The 19,710-nt window shown below is 37.7% G+C and overlaps 1 protein-coding gene across 3 annotated transcripts in view; it reads left to right on the top strand.

Annotated features, from left to right (window-relative positions):
• GSK3B (glycogen synthase kinase 3 beta) overlaps positions 1 to 18,385 on the top strand; it is a 199,032-nt gene extending 180,647 nt beyond the window's left edge. For 2 of the 3 annotated variants that reach the window (XM_045502156.1, XM_045502157.1), the window contains one exon: positions 12,827 to 18,385. In XM_045502156.1, the coding sequence (XP_045358112.1) occupies positions 12,827 to 12,894 (68 nt within the window). In that variant the 3' untranslated portion in view covers positions 12,895 to 18,385. Of the gene's footprint in view, positions 1 to 4,010; positions 4,061 to 12,826 lie in introns of all 3 variants that reach the window. The other variant, XM_045502158.1, reaches the window with a different exon arrangement.
• Positions 18,386 to 19,710: the final 1,325 nt, after the last annotated feature.

The following is a 19,710-nucleotide window of genomic DNA, read 5'->3' as shown; positions in this document are numbered from 1 at the left end:
TTAAATATAAATGTTTTTAAACTATGACCAATTTATTTAAAAGCAAGATAGAATTGCTTAGATGAGCTATTAATAAATTTAATAAATCCCTGGCCTGAGTAGAGTAGGTTGATTGTTCAAAACATGAAACAGCCCCTAACCCTGAATTAATGCAGTTACTTGTTGAGCTAGTTTCCAGGAGTTTTGTTAGAATTGCTTTGGATTATGAATACAAATGAGAATTATGATTGGTAAGTTTTGGGTAATTTTAAATGACTTCCTTAGTATGAGATACTAAACAAATTAAGGTTTGGGGCATATTATCTGCCTGGTCGAAGCATAGTATAACCTGATCTTTATGTTGCATTGATACAAGTTACAGCAGATTCCCCCACACACACACCCGCTGCCAAAAAAATACAGTAAAACCTTGGTTTGCGATAATTTGTTTTGAAAACATGTTTGTAATCCAAAGCACTTGTGTATCAAATTGGATTTCAAGAACCATTGGCTGAGTTGTGGTCATATGACATTCTCCATCAGGTACTACACTTATTACAAGACATCACTCGTTTATTAGGTTAAAATATATTAGAAATGTTTGCACATCTTGCAGAACACTTGAAGAACTCGCAATCCAAGGTTTTACTGTGTGTGTGTGTGTGTGTGTGTGTGTGTGTGTGTGTGTGTGTATTAAAGCAGTTGAAATCAGCTTTCAGTATAAATATGGAAATGACATTGGACTCTTGTCCTAAGAGTTTACTTCAAAGTTGAAGTAAAATAGAGTATGAGGAATTTAATACAGGGAGAAGATACTTGAGTATCTTAATATTTACCAAAGAGGATTTCAGATACTGCCTTGAGCTTCCTCCTAGTGGCTAAAGTAAATAAAGAAATGCTACCTGTTAAAATTTCCCATTGTTCATTAAATAAGCACACTGATGGCTTAGGAGAAGCAAAATGTTTCTGGCCCTGCTGTTTGAGTATTTCTCCCTTGGGGCCTCAGATTTGGTACTATAAGAGATACATTAAATGAAGTTCCCTTCAGCATTCCAATAATAAATGCAATAATGAGTTTTCATAAGGATACCTTTTTAAGTGCCCCATGGTATAAGCCAACAGCATAACCCCACAGTATAGTCAGGGGGAAACCATTTTCTTTTGGGGTAGTAGTGAGAACTAAAGTATGTTACCAAACGTGTCTCAGGAAATGCTGATCTAGATGAAGGAATTGACTATGCAACATTAACAGCTGTCTATATTTAAATAAATATGTATGTATGATTATTTATATTTTAAATAAGAATTTGGCAATGTGGGTTATATTCTTTAATAAGACCTTAAAATATACATGCTCTTATTGTCTCTCTTGGCTTCAGTTTCCTTATCCATAAAAAACAGGAATAGTAAATACTCATTACATAGACTTGTGAGAAGATGTAAAGTATAAAAGTGCTTAAACTAGTGTTGTATTCAGAGTTCAGGTGATGACTGCAGGTAAATTGATTTAAGACCTGTTGGAAGGCATTACTGTATATAACAAGAGCCACCAAAGTTCATACTTTTTAGTTCACTAACCCCACTTTGGAGATCTTAACTTCAGGATACTTTTAATAGAAGACAAAAAGCTACCGTGTACAGAGATACAAATAGGAATAATTATATAATAACAACAAGGAGAGCCAGTCTGATCTGAATGGCCAACAGGAGGAGATTGTTTTGATATATTATAGAATCTCCATCTTTATGTAATTATAAATAATTCTGAGCTTATAGACATTTGTAGAAATATTCATTAAATCTTATGTACCATGTTGGCAAGTGCCAAAATTAATGTTTGTCTATGGATAGAAACACGTTAAATATATACAAAAATTAAAACAGTTGTGTTAAATTAGTGGGTATGGATGTTGATTTTTTTTTTTTTTCTCAAAAACTTTCTTTCTAAATTGTTTTTAAAATACCTCAGTTTCTGGGGACATTATAGTTGATCATGGCTCTGATAAGAAACTCTTGAAAATTATATATACTATTCTGTCAATAAAATATGATTTTGCATATGTATGATATATAATTTTATTATACATATTAATATATAACAATTTTATATGTGTGTGTGTGTGTGTGTGTGTGTGTGTGTGTGTGTGTATATATATATATATATATATATATATATATATATATATATATTCTGAGTTTCTCCACACTTCCACCTCTCCTTCACTCCATTTGGAAGACCATTCATCTAAACTATTTAGAGTAATAAATCTTGAGAAATTGTAGTTTTACTGATCAAACATGAATCACTTTAAAGATTATCTGGTCCAAAGCCAGATGAGTTAAGTGTGAGATGTGGTAGGGAATTTTAACTAGAGCAGTTTTCTCTCTTTATCTGTTTTGTATATCAGTCTTCTGAGTAAGGTTTCTTTCATTGCAGTGGTTCTGCTATTAAATTTAAAAACCACTGATTTCCTGTTGGTGGGAATGCAAATTGGTGCAGCCACTCTGGAAAACAGTGTGGAGGTTCCTCAAAAAATTAAAAATAGACCTACCCTATGACCCAGCAATACCACTGCTAGGAATTTACCCAAGGGATACAGGAGTACTGATGCATAGGGGCACTTGTACCCCAATGTTTGTAGCAGCACTCTCAACAATAGCCAAATTATGGAAAAACCCTAAATGTCCGTCAACTGATGAATGGATAAAGAAATTGTGGTTTATATACACAATGGAGTACTACGTGGCAATGAGAAAGAATGAAATATGGCCCTTTGTAGCAACATGGATGGAGCTGGAGAGTGTTATGCTAAGTGAAATAAGCCATACAGAGAAAGACAGATACCATATGGTTTCACTCTTAGGTGGATCCTGAGAAACTTAACAGAAACCCATGGGGGAGGGGAAGAAAAAAAAAAAAGAGGTTAGAGTGGAAGAGAGCCAAAGCATAAGAGACTCTTAAAAACTGAGAACAAACTGAGGGTTGATGGGGGGTGGGAGATGGGTATTGAGGAGGGCACCTTTTGGGATGAGCACTGGGTGTTGTATGGAAACCAATTTGACAATAAACTTCATATATTGAAAAAAAATAAAATAAAATAGTAATTGACCAAAACAAAACACAATAAAATACTAATTGACATTCAAAAAATAAATAAATAAAAACCACTGATTTCAGTTCACCTTACTGACTGGTGAGAACTAGCCGTCTATCCCAGGCTTCTGTATATTCAGTAACTGGAAGCTCATTACTGCAAGAATGAGCATATTCTGTCTGTATTTCTGTTAGAAAGTTTATCCTTTTTTCAACCTGAAATTTGTCCCCTATACTTTCTTCCATTCTGTGTTCCTCCTCTGGAATTATATAGAACCAGCCCAATCCTTACACCCAAAAGTCCTTCAAATTTTATGATGACCAACTACCCTCCATATTAATGAGGATTTCAGATTCTGATCCTGAATATGTTCTGTGTCAAGGAGTTAGGTTTTCTGTACAATTATATACACGTTTCATAAACATAACAATTTTTGGCCTCCTTTTAAGCAACTAATAAATTATGTCCAACAGTACAAGCAAGGCAAGGCCTACTTAGAGATTTTTTTGCCTTTACCCAAGTTACTGATAAAATAAGTTAAATAGTATTAGGCAAGGCTTATTAGAAATTATTTTTCCGGTGGCCTCTTGAGTGATTGTTTACCCTTGCTTAGCTATAGACCAACTTTACAATGCTTATGTGTATAATAATGTTATGAAAAATTTTATAAAATGCTTTATTGTTATCAGGAAATTTTTCAAGAAATGTTTTCCATCAAAAAGGTAACTATCAATGGAAATTAAACTTCTTTTTTTTTAAGACTTAGGAAAATTTCTAGTGTCTACTATTTGTCCACTGTGGGTTTCTGTAATCCATTTAAGAGTTTATTTCTTGGACTTTTGATTCTGGGTTTAAAGACATTTAAAATGTATAGATTGCCCTCACCTTCCTTGGGCTGCATTTTGTTTATTAGGATTTTTGTTATATCCTTTCCAGGTTGAAAACCCTTCTAACAGAAAAGGGAATCATGATAGGAGTTGGACAAGGTCTGTCTTCTCTGTCTTTTTACCTGGTCAGAGGGTTTAACTTTTCTTGACCTTATTTTGAAAACCTTATGCTGTTACCTTATTTAAACCGAAACTGGCCTGTTCTTACAGGTTCATACTGTTATTTTCTGTTATTCCTTGGATATGTGCCCCTCTTAAAGTTATCTATATTTAAAATTATGACTTTATCAGAGAAAACCCTTTCAGTTGGTTTCTTTGGTTCTTCTCCCTTTACTTTGCATTGAGATTATTTGCAATTGCTTGGTCAGAGTTTTGTTTTTTCTGATGTTCTATTTCTTGTCAGTTTTGAGCCCCTTTTGAAGACTATAGCCATAAAATCATACCTATTGTTTCCTGAACTTTTTGAAATCCATTGACTGAATCCATTGACTAAAGTCATGGCTCAGAGTTAGCCAGGGCCAGTGGTTCCCTTTACTTGCTACTACAGTTATTTTTACTCCAGAATTCCTGTCACCTACATTGCTAGTCAGTTCTTTCTAGCTGGGCAGAATTACACCCAGAATAATTTCTCCCATTGTTTGTTTTCACTGATTTTGAGAGTTAAAATATTATACAAATTAAGTCCATATATCAAATACTTTCCAAAATGATGGTTACCATCCTTTCATCCCCTCCCCAGGTACTATTATCCTTTGTCTCTTTGCCACTGTACTGTGTGTTCTGGGAAAGCTGAATCCGTATCTTGTCTGATTGTAGAATCTGGAGGGTATGCCCTCAAGTGTTCCATTTCCTAACCATGTCCTTTCTGTTGTCTCTTTATCTTAACCCAAATATATATGGAATTTCTAATAGTATATAACTTTTAAAAATGGGGAATTTTCTCTATTAAAAACATAATATATAGTTATTGTAGAAAATAGAAGCCTCCCATATTCTCAATCCTAAGATTAATGAAAGGTAACATTTTACATATTAGTCTATATATGAATGGGCAGTGAGACATGTTTTTTTTTTTTTTTTTTTTTAATGGGCTGTGGTATTCAGGGGGTAGGGGGTTAGGACTATACATCCTAAGCCTATACCATAATTTATTTAACTTAATTACTTATTCTTGGACATTTGTGTTATATCTCAGTCTTTAAAAGTATAATTGCCAAGTCAAAAGATAATGAAAGATTTTTAAGTTTTTGATACATAGCAAATTGCTTTCCAGAAAGTATGTCCCAGTTTACACTGCCCACTGGCAGTGGATATATTTTTCCATTTCTCCATTACCTTAACATTAGCCAGCCCAGAGTGGAGGTGGAGAAGGTGCTGTGTGCATGTGTGGACATGTATTTTTAGGTATTATTAACTTGGTAGCCCAAGAATGTGGGTGTCTTTTTTAGGTACAGTGCTATACTCATTTCCTCCTATTGGCTCTGTGTTTGAAATACATCCATCCACATGTGTCAGTTTGACACAATGACTGACACCAATGAGGATGTACCTATCCTGTGTTAAGGTTTCAAGTTCACTTGGCAAGTTTTTTATATAGATACCTAAAGTCAAACCAGCTTAGTTATTATTTTCATCAGAGCAGCAGTAAGTATTATTTTCAGGAAATTTTTTTTTTTTTTTTTTTTGAGAGAGAGAGTGAGTGAGTGCACGAGTGAGGGAGAGGGGCAGAGGGTGAGAAAGAATCTTAAGCAGGCTCCACTCTCAGCACAGAGCCCAACATGGGGCCCAATCCCACAACCCTGGGATCGTGACCTGAGCTGAAATCAAGAGTCGGGGGGGGGGGGGGTGGGTTCAACCAACTGAGCCACCTAGGTGCCCCAGAAATTGTTTCTTTTTATTCAAAACCTGTTTTCTCCCATTGAGTCAAAAATTGTACCTGGGTTTTTCCCCCCCTCCAAAAGTTGATTAAGTTGATGAACATCCTATCAAATATTCTTTTAGATGTTCTTCAAATATTCCTTAGTTTCTTGCCTGAAGTCACCTGCTTATATTCATATAAGCATATTCTTTATTCCTAAATTAGGTGAAAGTGTTTCCTGTGTCCCCATGACCTTCAGTTCCCTACCCTGAATGACCACGTTTCTTCAATGTCCTCTATGCCTGAGCCCAGAACACCTCTCTGGTGCTGGCAGATAAACTATAAACAGTCTTATTGACAAGTCCTCCAACTTTGCTAGTGGACTAGTTTGGCTCACTAGCATCTGAATTGCAGTTCTATTTTGAAATGACTGAAACTACTTGCACATCTTTTCCTCAGAAAAATATGAAAAAAGAGGTAATGATGCTTTGCTGAAGAGGGGTTCCCCCCTCCCTCTCCCTCATTATTATACACCCAAAACTGTCAAAAACTCATAGTAGACATTATAAAGAGAAAAATGAAAATTGAGTCCTTTTCCTTACAGATGATACGTTCATTTCATTGATGTAGGTTATGATTTCAGTTTAAATACAAGTTTAGGGTATCCATTTGATTCTCTGTAAATAATGGTCTTATTCCTGTGTCAGTTAATAACTCTAATATCTAAAATATGATTTTTTAATAAAGATATTTCCACTTGGAACAATTTGAATAGGAACTTCCTGAGTTAGCTACACAGTATAAGTAACATATCCCAGGCTGCCAAAATTTTATCTTTTAGAGGAGTTGACCTGTCGTGAGACATTTCTAACTGTTAATAGAAAGACAATAGTGGCAAATAGCAACATAAAATGGACTTGGGAGAGTATAATAAAAGAAATAAGGAAATAAAAGTGTACTTAAAGCTAGCCAAATATACTTATAAAGTACATGTGAAATAGAAAAAGGATTTGATATATTTGAAATATGCTCTTTCACTAATCTGTCAATGATAAAAATACTAAAAATTTAATGATTTTTTATAGCTTTTAAGAACTTGAAACCTGTTGGGGCGCCTGGGTGGCGCAGTCGGTTAAGCGTCCGACTTCAGCCAGGTCACGATCTCTCAGTCCGGGAGTTCGAGCCCCGCGTCAGGCTCTGGGCTGATGGCTCAGTGCCTGGAGCCTGTTTCCGATTCTGTGTCTCCCTCTCTCTCTGCCCCTCCCCCGTTCATGCTCTGTCTCTCTCTGTCCCCAAAAAAAAATAAATAAACGTTGAAAAAAAAAAAAAAAAAAAGAACTTGAAACCTGTTTAGGATAAATAGGGAACTTTTATTTTTATTTAATTTCAGTTAAAATTAAGTAACTATGTACTATGGCTTAGCAGCCACCCTATACGAGAGTGTAGATAGAACATTTCCATTGTTGCTGCGGGGCCAGTGAGCACTTATATTACTTAGAAGGCTTTATCTTTTATAAACCCATAGTTGCAGAATGCTGATTCATGGTGGCACGGCTTTTGGAACACCCAGCCTCCTATGTTTTCTGTCCTTCCCTCCCAGCTTGTTTCCTTGTTTGCTAACTCTCTTTTCATTTAAACACTTTGGCAACAGTTTATAAAGATGGGACTTTCCATTCACTCTCCTTCCCCTTGCCATTTGTACATTTGATTAAACACATTGGGAGGGAGAATAGACAGTACTTGCTGATGCATTAGATGTAGGGGGATAGGGAAAGGAAAGAATCCTGGTGATCACTTGTGGTTTATGACCTGAGCAACTAGGTGGGACAGTTTCCTCAGTATTGAGACAGCTGCTCAATGAATCCATGACTCAGTTATCTTGCTACTCTGACAGTTCTCTGAAAGGCTGAGAGGTAGGGGAGAAGCTATGGTTCCTCTCCGAGAAAAATGTATGTGTATTATATATGGAATTTTGTACATCAAAATTTTCTCTAGAGCATGGGGCGCCTGGGCGGCTCAGTCAGTTAAGCCAACTCGATTTCGGCTCAGGTCATGATCTCATGGTTTGTGGGATCAAGCCCCACTGTCAGCATGGAGCCTGTTTAGGATTCTCTCTCTGCCCCTCCCTTGCTCACTCTTGCACATGCTCTCGCTCTTTCTCCCTGTCTCTCTCACTCAAAATAAATAAGCTTAAAAAAAAATTCTGTGGGGCAAAAGTTGCACCCTCATGAATTTTATTGAGAACCAGATACCTTAGGGCTTCACTCTTGGCTTCACTATGAGGTTGCCCTACTTGTCATTTTTGTCTCTGAAGCCACACAGAATAAAGTTGGTTTCAGTAAATACATACACAAATTCCGTTTGCGCTATCCAGCACAAAAGCTACAGAACCATAGAATCTTCTTAGAATTAGGGGAAAAAACAATTGATCATCTGATACCATTTTCCTTGCCTTTTTTATGTTTTATTAGGAGCATACCTAATCTTATAAAGAGAGTTGGTCAGGGATGCTCTCATGGGCTTGTGAGTGTAAATTCTGCCTGGCATTTAACTTATTTGACCTATGTGTATGTGTTAGTTTTCTGTTGCTACAGATTAAGATACTCCAAAATTTAGCAGCTTAAAACAAGAATAAACATTTATTATCTCACATGGTTTATATGGGTCAGGAATTGAGAAGTTGCCTAGATGGATGATTCTAGGTCAGAGTCTTTTATGAGGTTGATGTCAGCCAGGGCTCCAGATATTGGAAGGCTTACCTGGGGCTGGAAGATCTGCTTTTAGGATGGCTCATTTATATGCTTGGTGAATCCATCCTGGCTGCATGTCCCCTTACCATGTGTACCTTCCATAGGGCTGCTAAAGTGTCACATTGTGGCAGCTGGTTTCCCTTGAACCAAGTAATCCAAGAAGGAGGACGGAGGACAAGGTGGAAACCAGTGTCTTTTATGTCCTGACCTTGGAAATCACACACCATTCATTGCCTCTGCAGTATCCTATTGGTTGCATAGGTCAGCCCTATTCCTGGGAGAAGGGACTACCTTAGGGTATTGACATCCAAGAGGCATGACTCATTGAGGCCATCTTGGAAAGCGGCTACCACAGTGTGTAAGAATGATCTTATACCTTCATTCCTCAAAGCTGATTATTCTCTCCATTCTCCCTGAAATCTGTCCTTTGTTGGTTGGTTGGTTAGTTGGTTGGTTGGTTCTGAAGTAGCATTAGAAGGATGGTAATAGGCACTGGTTTCTAAGAAGCTTAGATGTCAGTGAAATATCGCCTCTATAGTTGTTTCCAAAACACTTGTATCTCTGTATACCCCATATAGATTGAGAATTAGGAAATAAAATAACTGTATTTTTAATTCATATCATAAATTCACAGATCTGTTTTAATGAGTAACCCTTTTAGATAATAGAAATAGGCTTTTAGAAATCGTAGTAAATCAATTACATAGGAATTGGGTCTGAATGAAAGTCCCCTTAAGCTCTTTTCTCCCTTTGCCAGGAAATCCTTTCTTCTGTCCCCTGTACTGCCCATAAAGGCCATCATTCTCTTCTCTAATCCCTCTGTACTCAACTCAGTTCTCCCGCTTGTCAGCTCTGCAACCTTGGGCACATTACTTAATTTCTTTGTGCCTCTATTTTCCCTTTGCAAAATGGGAGCAATAATTATACCTATTTCTTGGGGTTCTGTGGGCTAAATGACATGTTGCAGTGTACTTAGTATGATGTCTGGCACATTGGTAAGCACTCAGATGTTAACAGTTGCTGCCCCTTTATTATGGTGGTGATGGTGGTTATTGCAGTCACACTAAACTATAAATTTATGTATTTTTAGATGTCTCTTTTACCTTTCCATTGATTGAACAATTACTATAACCCAGGTGCTGTGCTAAAGCACCTTATGGGTCTTATTTCATAGGCAAGTGATATTATCTCCATTTTACAGATGAGGAAATTAAGACATAGTAACATAATAACCTGTTACAGGATCACACAGCTGTTATAAGTTGTACTGCTGGGTCTCTTAGTCCATGTTTGTGGAATTAGATTAGATTTAAGAAAGATGTGTCATTGTGAATTTCAAAATAGCATGTCAAGACTAAAAACAAGAGACTGTATAGTCAGTCTGTGGTTATTCATAGTTGAGTTGGATGCTTTATAATCAAAAGACGTTAGCCTATCCTTTAAACCATAATGCCATGTAGCATCAATTTTACCAGTATGAATGTTAAAGGGAAGGGAATGCAGGAGAAATGAGCAAAATGAATTTTGCTGCTTTTAAACAGTCACTGTTTAAATGTTTGAGAAGAAACGTTATAGAAGTTAACAGTAAACATCCAAATCCAGTGACAATTTGTAATTAATAAACGTTTTTATTATAAAAGGCCCATATTCAATTACATAAAATAAAATAAGGGGCGCCTGGGTGGCTCATTCGGTTAAGCATCCGACTTCGGCTGAGGTCATGATCTCACAGTTTGTTGAGTTCGAGCCCCGTGTCGGGCTCTGCTGACAGCTCAGAGCCTAGAGCGGGCTTCAGATTCTGTGTCTCCTCCTCTCTCTTCCCCTCCCATGCTCATGTTGTATCTCTGTCTCTCAATAATAAATGTTAAAAAAATTGTTAAAAAAATTTTTTTTTTAATAAAATAAGGTTTCTGATTTGACAGTAGGAACAAAGTAAGTATGTACCAAGAAGAGCATCTGAAATGTAGTTTTGTTCAGTCACTAAGCCAGGTGTTCTGTTGGAGCTACTATTGAGTTTGTAGAACTTTATATTTTCTTTGTTTTGCGTTTCTCCTCCCTATACTTTGTCTGCCTCTGAAAAACAGATCTCAGTTCTTTTTCTCAAAGACATACATAATTTGACTTTAAGTGGAATTCATTGCAGTGGGCAAAGGTGTTTTTGTTTGATGAATGAATACAGTCGTGTGACTTTAGGTATCAAGGATATTTGTAATCAAAGTAATGAGCTGTTAAAATTTTAGTTACTAAGTGATTTGGAGATAATTCAGAGAAGAAAAAAGAGATCATTAAATGACAAATCTGAGGAGCTTAAGTGTCTTTTCAAATTTTATTGTTCGGAAGGTGAATTTGTTCTGGTTACATGCACACAATAGGATTTTTCTAAAGAGTAAATTTACATAATGAGCTGGATGGCCTTGTAGATGAGCCTTAGTGGTTGTCCTCTAGTGTAGCTGATGGCTGACATGGCCAGAGCTGCTAACAATGCTGGTATATTTGTTAAATGGTCAAGCAGATAAATTCCTCATGATTGGTAAATCTCTTAAGTCCCGAAGAAGACCAGAACATATAAAAAATGAGAGAGGAGTGCTATTTGGTGATGATCACGCATAGTTTCTGAGCGTCCGCCAAAGCACGGGAAATGCCACAGTAAGTTTGGACTTGTGAAGAACATTGTAATTCTGAAATAGCTCTGTGGCCTTTCAGACTCTTTCTAGACTTGTTTTTTAAGCAGCCTGTGCCTGAATTACGAAAATGATTGTTTTTCTTGAGGAAGGCTTACAACATGTGCATAGACAGAAATTGATGTTATCCCTGATGATAGAATTTGGATCATCATTGAAGAGTAAAATTCCTGCTAAGAAAGACATATCTAAGAAAGACCAGGAGTCATGAAGAAAACATTTTAGACATTGTTATTTACTGATTATTGGAAAAGGCATGTACCTGCCCTTGGAGAAAGGTTCTGTGTCATATACCCTGCCACCTGTCTATGTGCCATACCAATGAGTTAATGAATGTAATATGGTCTGTGCATGGACCCTGTGCTGTAATGTTTGTGCTTATTTGCATGAAAATAGGAGTAGAAGTAGCTATTAAGTGTTTTGAAGGAAATTAAATGAATTACACGTAACCAAATTAAGAGATATAAACATTTCTTCCCCAAAGGCTGAGTTAAATATATAGAAGGAAGTCTGGAGGGCAGGAAAAATCAGGAATTTAGAAAAGAAGTTTAGTTTTTATAGAGTAGCCATTGGAATGATAAACTGAACACCTAATCCTTACGTGAAGAGTTCCTGTGTGTTCTTGGGTTTTTTTTGTTTCTTCCTCTAATTAAGAAAATTCAAACAAGAAAGATCCAAGGACCAAATGTTACATTCAGCCATAACAGTTGTTTAACTCATCATAGGATATAGCTATAGCCTCTAGGGAGGCAAAACTTCTGGACTTGTTTTTTAGTGTCACCAGCTTGTATGGTCAAGGGCAGTATGACTTCTAGGGAGATGGCTCATAGAAGTTACCCATCCCAGTCAAGCCACTTCTCTTCTTGCTCAAGGCTTAGCATGAAGTGCTAGGGAGAAAATTTGCCCAACTGTGTATTAACAGTCACATGCATGATGACACAGGGACGTGGCTGGACTAGCCGACTGAACAGCAGTCTTGTTGCCTACCTGAGAGGCAGTGCTGCCCCAGATGCAACTAAATAACTGCTTAAATGTTAATAGATGCTGTGGAATAATAATGGAGTTTAAAGGGGGGGGGGGGCCTAGAAAGTGAACAGCTGAACTTGATTTATGCATAGCGCTTCTGCCTCAACACTGACCCGTATTACATTCATTGCCTCCACCCATTTTATACTTAAGCAGATGGCACATTATAACATGGTTCAGAATTTTTAGCAAGTTTCGCAGCTGTGCGATGTTCATTTATTTTCAAGTGAGCTGACTCCCAACTGAGTATTCATGCATGTACTGTTAATCCCAGCTGTAGCAAGAGTTTTGACATAAGTGGGGTCTGGCCCCCTAAGTCTATAACTTAACTCAAAGACACTATCTTTCCTGCACCAGGACCAGGCCAAGGCATGGGTTTAGCTCTAAGCAGAAAGAAATTCGGATTTCATGGTATTGGCCGTATTTAAAACAACATTTTTAGATACAGCTTGGAAGACCACTGGCTCACAGTCTGCAATTCGGGCAGTGTGCTTTTCTCTTCGGGCTGTTACAGCACTGCTCATGCTCTCTCGGGACTTTTGATTTGCAGATGCTAATGCTGGAGACCGTGGACAGACCAACAGCGCTGCTTCTGCATCAGCTTCCAACTCCACCTGAACAGCCCCCAGCGGCCAGCTGCACAGGAAAAACCACCAGTTACTTGAGTGTCACTCAGCAACACTGGTCACGTTTGGAAAGAAAATTAAAAAGAGAAAAAAAACCTGCTCATTTTAGTGTTCAATTTTTTTATTATTATTGTTGTTCTTATTTAACCTTGTAAAATATCTATAAATACAAACCAATTTCATTGTATTCTCACTTTGAGGGAGATCCAGGGGGTGGGAGGGGTTGTGGGGAGGGAAGCGGAGCACTAGAACACACAATCTCTCTCCCACGACAATCTTTTTTATCAAAAGTCTGCTGTTGTATACTTTAAAAACAGGACTCCTGCCTCATGCCCCTTCCACAAAGAAGAAGACTTTGTTCTGTGCTGAAGTTTTTTTGAACTTTGTTTTCTTTTCAAGTCAAGTGTAAGACTTTGGGCTAGTGCACAGCTTGAAATTGGTTGGGAGCTTTAGCAGGTATAACTCAGTGGGGACTTAAATGTCACTTGTAAAATTAATCCATATCCTCTGGTATTTGAAGACTTGCCTTTGGCATATTGGTGGCAGGTGTGGCAGATAAAAAAGGAAATGTGTATCATTTGTATGTAACCCAGGGAGGTCAATAAAGTTTGAAGATTCTTAATTGACTTGATAAGGTCTTGTTTTGCTCGTAATCAGTGCTAGTGGTGAAGAAACTCAAGAGCAGGCGATCAGAGGAGCAAGCGTGCTCTGAGTGCAGGTCTTTGTTTGCCTGACTGAAGGTTCTCTGCAGATCTTAGTACAGTTTAACCTAGTGGCCTAGGAGAAGGCTGAGAGGGTGTTGAGCCAGTCACTCTGGCTGCAGCGGTCAAAAGCTGATGAACCTGGAGGAAGGGCACAGGCCAAGGCCAGATCTCAGCACTGTGAACGAATTTGTCCAGACTTGTTTCTAAAGTTGCTTCCCTTGGAAAGAGACACTTGAGAGGACATTATAGTTAAATAATGTGAACTGTAACAGTCTACTGGTTTATTTTTCATATTTTTTAATTACAAATTGAGCTTGCAGAAATTGCCACATTCTGCACATAGTTCTAATTTTAAATCCAAATCTAGAAATCTGTATTTAATTTCAGCTTTTTTTTAACCTCATGCTTTTAAATTTTTATTTATTGATGTATGTCAGATAGACCATTATGATTTTAGATGGTAGGAATTTTAAGAACTACACATCAAAATGGTATAAACAGTCACGTGTACTGCTGACTTTATAGGAAAGCTGATTATATAAATGTGTGTATGTATATATGTTATATATACATAGATTCAATACTGCCTTTTATTTTTGTTTTTGTCCACAGTATCAAAATCAACTGGTTGAAGCATGAGAAGAAGAATGTTTCCCCCCACACCCAGTTAAGAGTTTTTGTTCTGTTCTCTTTGTGTATCAGTGAATGGTATAAGACTCAGTCTCTGTTTTTGAAGAAAAAGCAATATTCCTTGGAAAGCAAAGAGGATTGAAGGATTATGTTTGCAGTGAGGAAATAGATTTTCACAACTAGTTTGTTTTATACTTTTAAGGTTGCCATCTTTGTGGGCCTTATATACTCGAAAATGAACCTTAGTCACCTTGGTGCTTATGGGCCATTACTTGACCTATGAATCTTTAAGGCACAATCAGTTGTACTTTACATTTAAAGATCACTTGAGTGATGGCCGCCTTTCCTTTCTACCACTCTTTCTCTACACACCTTCCAAGGTTAGCTGATGACTGCAGGGCTGAGGAGCTGAACCCTAGACTGTGTGTAGCCTCCCTTCACCCTCATTGCCACCTGAGGTCATGTTCGGGGTCTTGCGCCCTCCCTGTGATTGGGAAGTAGAGTCTCTTGGCGGCCCTCACGCAGGTCCCAGTTCCCTGTCCTGCTTCTTAACCAAGTGTGTGTGACTCTCCAAGAGAGTCCTACTGCCTGCTGAAGTGAACCAGTACCCGGAAGGGCAACTGTGAGCCGTCTTAGTTTTCACTCACTGTTTAGCTAAGCTCTTAGGCCACAAAAAGGGTTTCTCAAACCTCTGGTTGTATCAGAGTTCGTGAGAAAGGAAACACACTCAGTCAAACCAAATCAAACAAATTGACTTTTACATTTTCTAATGGGCTTCTGAGAGCTAATTAAGATTTGAAAGAAGTCTGAATCAAAGTATTTGGCTGGGTAATTCCTAAAGGGAATGGCTTTGATAGACCATTTTCAGAAAAGATTTATAAAGAAGCTGAACAGCAGGTCTCTGACAGAGAAGTAAACCTGCTTTCACACCAGACTGCCCAGCCAAACATTTGGACACAGACACTACTCTGGACTTGGTATACCCACTAGAGTCCATAAAAATCTGCGCTTGTTTTGGGAAACACTCCCCCCTCCTTTGCCCCCATAATTGGGGTAAGAGAAGAAGAGAGAAAAGTACAATGCTTTTCTCTCATTTTATTGTGTGTGTGTGTGTGTGAGGGCTGAGGTGTGTGATTTTTCTTTCTCAAGGATCATGGCGGTATCACAGAACTCTTTTATACAAGTGAGATCCAGGTCTCTGAATATCTTTTTGTAAATAATAATAATAATAATAATAATAATAAAAGCTCCTCACCAAATTCAAGCTTGTACATTATATTTTCTTTCAGTGTTTTTAAATTTAAGTTTTATTGTTTTGTATGTAAATATGTGGACCCAGGAACTGTTATTAATGAGCAAAAAGTTACTGTTCAGGGCAGTGATTCTGTTTAATAATCAGACAAAATGTAGACGAGCTTTTTAAAGCCATATAGTTTTAACTCTGTACAGTAGGTACCGGCCTGTATTATTGTAACAATAACTCTAGCAATGTATAGTGTATCTATATAGTTTGGAGTGCCTTCGCTTCCATGTGTTTGTTTTTTGTTTTTGTTTTTCATTTTTTAAGTTTTAATTGGTTTTTCTATCCATGTGTCCCTGTCCCGCCCCTTTCCCTTTGAAATACTAGCTCGCTCCTAACAGTGTCTTTGCCCCTTCCACAGTTAATTTCAGTGATACCATGCTCAGGAGTGGAAAGAGGAAACCACGTTCATGATCTCATTTCATTTAAGCCCTGCCTTGGTTTTGGTTCTGAACAGTTGTTTCCTCCTCAGTCAGTACCAGTGACGAGTTTCATTTCATACTTAAGTCCATCCAGGGACTTAGTGTAGTGCCAGCGAGCCCTAGATCTGGAAGATACCGAATAGATTCGAGTTTGCTCATCTCTTCCCCAAATCCTAACCATGGGTCTTACAGACAGCAGATTCCAGGAGCCTTACATGCCCTCCTCTTTATCTGCTTCCCTCCTGATAGAGAGAGAGATGGTTTTATAAATCAGAGTTTCTTAATAGTATTGAGTTTTGATACATCAGTGGTCTAAAATGCTACAGTGCAATTAATTACTAGCAGTTACTGCACAGAAATCCAGCGTGCTGATAGAGGGCTGTTGTTGTAACAAGGGAACTTTTAGCCCATCCCCTCCCTCCTGCCACCTCTACCCCTGTTTAGTAAAATGTCATTTTAATTTCGTTCTTAAAAAAATAAGTTTAATTCTTACTGTGTGCCCATCATGAAGGCCTTTTTTGAAAGAAAAAAATCAAAATCATTTGTTTTGCCTCCGAGTACTCCATATAAGATGTCTTGAGTAGTAGAAAAAAAAAAAAACTTTACCAAACCAAAGGTTGCTATTTTTGAAACATCGTGTGTTCATTCCAGCAAGGCAGAAGACTGCACCTTCTTTCCAGTGACATGTTGTGTCAGTTTTTTAAGTCCTCTTAATTTTTAGACACATATTTTTGGTTTGTGTTTTAACAAAGCCTACCTGACCAGTCATCTTGTCTGCACCAATGCAAAGGTTTCTGAGAGGACTACTGTATTCTCTATCCCTGTGGATATAAAGACACTGGCATTTCATTTCTTTTTCCCTTTCCTTTTTAAGGGATTTAACTTTGGAATCTTCCAAAGGAAGTTTGGCCAATGCCAGATCCCCAGGAGTTTGGGGTTTTTTTTCTTTGTTTTAAACCAAAATTGTATCTGATTTCTATTGTTGATGTTAGTGATCATCTAACCACAGAGCCGAACACTTTCTCCCCTATATAGAAAAATAAAGCAAGCATGCTTTCCAATAAAATCTGTCTTTTCTAGTAGAAACCTGAGCCACTGAAAATAAGAGAGAAAAGCAGAGTAGAGTCCCAGACTAAGGTCTACGTTTGAGAGGCTTTGAAAGTAATCCCTGGGGTTTGGATTATTTTCACAAGGGTTATGACGTTTTATTCACGTTTGTTGCTCCGTTTTGTACCTCTGCAATAAAAGCAAAATGACAACCAGTACATAAGGGGTTAGCTTGACAAAGTAGACTTCCTTGTGTTCATTTTTTTTTTCTTATTATATCTGTCTACAGGCAGATACAGATAGATGTATGAAAATGTGCTTGCCTGTAAAATTTGCATTTATAAGTGTGTTGCCGATGGATCACTTGGGCCTGTACACATACCAATTAGCGTGACCACTTCCATCTTAAAAACAAATCTAAACAAAATTTATTATATATATATATATATATATAAAGGACTGTGGGTTGTATACAAACTATTGCAAACACTTGTGCAAATCTGTCTTGATATAAAGGAAAAGCAAAATCTGTATAACATTATTACTACTTGAATGCCTCTGTGACTGATATTTTTTTCATTTTAAATATAAACTTTTTTGTGAAAAGTATGCTCAATGTTTTTTTTTCCCTTTCCCCATTCCCTTGTAAATACATTTCGTTCTATGTGACTTGGTTTGGAAATAGTTAACTGGTACTGTAATTTGCATTAAATAAAAAGTAGGTTAGCCTGGAAATGAAATTAAAATTCACAAGTGTGTGGTCTTTATTTCAGTACCCAACCCTCTTTTCTTCACCCTACCTATTCTGCTACTGCGGTATATAGTCACATCACCATCTCCGTTCCTCCAATTAGAGAAACATGGATCTTTGTTATAAAAATCAAGATGCAAACACTAGTTCTCCTTCTTTAAATGATCTTATTATATTGTATGGCCCCAAGAGGTGCAGCTTCCATCTTGGAAACCTTTGGATTTGATGTAGAGGAAGCTTTGCAGACACTGCTTTGAAAAGAACGAAATGTCCCTGAAAGGGACAAATTTTTAAAATGTGTATAAGCTGCTGTCTTTGATTACTGTGTTCATGGTTTGGTGTAGCTGTATTTTCTTTTAACTTTCATCCCATTAGTAATGGTCTTTGGGAGTATCTGTAAAATATATGAACACCACAAACAGTGGGGCTGTACCTCCCAGGTTACCAACACATGTTGTGTTTGAATCTGCTCATTTCCAATACTGGATGATGTATGTAAACATGTTATGTCTCTTAGTGCAAAAAGAAACATCATTTTTTTAGGGCTGGCTCACTCTGTCAGGCCTAATCTAAAGGCTAGATATAAAGTCATGTGACTGCTGCTTCAATAAAAACAAATTTATATTGGATAAAGTCTGCTCTCTATTTATTTTGTTTATGGTGGTGGTATGGGATTGGCTGATATCTGTAAAATAGTTAAATATGTTCACCAGTTGCCAGGGGTTTGGGGGGAAGGAAAGGAATCCATGCAGACCTAAAGATCACACTTGTGGGATGGGCCTCCTGATGGCATTGAAATGCATTTGTTTGGGATTCACCAATGTTTTATTTCCTGCCTTATTTGGAGTTGGAATTGAGCAAGATACCCTTTTAACTTAAAATCCCGGAAAGTGCATTTTTTTTAATATGTAAGGTCTTCCAAAAAGTACTGAGTAACCTGTCCTTTGGATTGTGTTTCAAGAGAGCAATGATAGCAAATGCCATTTTACAGGTGCACCAGAAGAGTAGTTGGGAAAGGGAGGGATCAGATGGCAGAGTTCAGGGAGAAGTCTGTGAAAGGAAGTGACCAAAAGTGATGATGTGGCCACCCATTTCTCAGGTGTGAGGTATTCATCCACCCCCTAGCACCTACAGATTTAGAAGCACTGCGGGCATGTTAAGGGAACGTGTCCAAGGCAAAAGGGAAGCTGGTGTGTAACATGACATGATGAGGCCCACAAGTCAGCAGCTGGGAAGGGATGATCAATCAAATGTTTCTCTTTACATCCTCTTTTCTCCAGAAAAGAGAGGCCACCCCGGGCCTTCCCACAAGAAAACGTTATCAAGGCTTTAGTTGGGCCCATAAAGTCTGGGGCAGGTAGAGACTGGCCGCAGAGTGCCTCTGATAAATGGGGGAACCAGAAGGCAAGCAGTACTTACTTAGAAGGGCTTTTCTGCCTAATTCTAGGGATGGACTCCATCCTCACCTAAGGCAAAACCTAGTAAATGAATAGCAGCCATTGGGATGCCTAGAAATGGACAGTTCTAGGTGTTCAAAGGCTCAGGAAAGGGAGTAATAGAGTAATCCAAATGTTAGAGAGTAGGCAAGTTGAACCTGGCTCCTAGCCCTATAAACTCAAAATCCACAAAGTATTCTATGTGAGCTATTTGGTGTTTCTCACCTCGAATCTAAACTACACTTGGAACTACAATAGTTTTTATAATATACATAGCTCCTATGTTCATATCCGTTCAGCTGCCCACATATTTTTAAAATCAATATGAGCACATAGGAGTTTACATCTCATCTTAATTTCACCTTACTGCAGCCTACATTTAGCAACTGTTCTGGGCTCTTGAATTCATAGCACACTCAAAATTATTTCAATGGGGGAAGAGGAGATGCATGTGATTTATGAATACAGTTGAATGAAATTTATATTTCCAAAAGAGTATAATTAGACAAAATTCCCGG

The sequence above is a fragment of the Leopardus geoffroyi genome, chromosome C2 (assembly GCF_018350155.1).
Source record: "Leopardus geoffroyi isolate Oge1 chromosome C2, O.geoffroyi_Oge1_pat1.0, whole genome shotgun sequence".
In the NCBI taxonomy this organism is placed as follows: Eukaryota; Metazoa; Chordata; class Mammalia; order Carnivora; family Felidae; genus Leopardus; species Leopardus geoffroyi.
The sequence above is the reverse complement of the archived record's forward strand: the minus strand, read 5'-3'. Positions and strand labels throughout refer to the sequence as shown.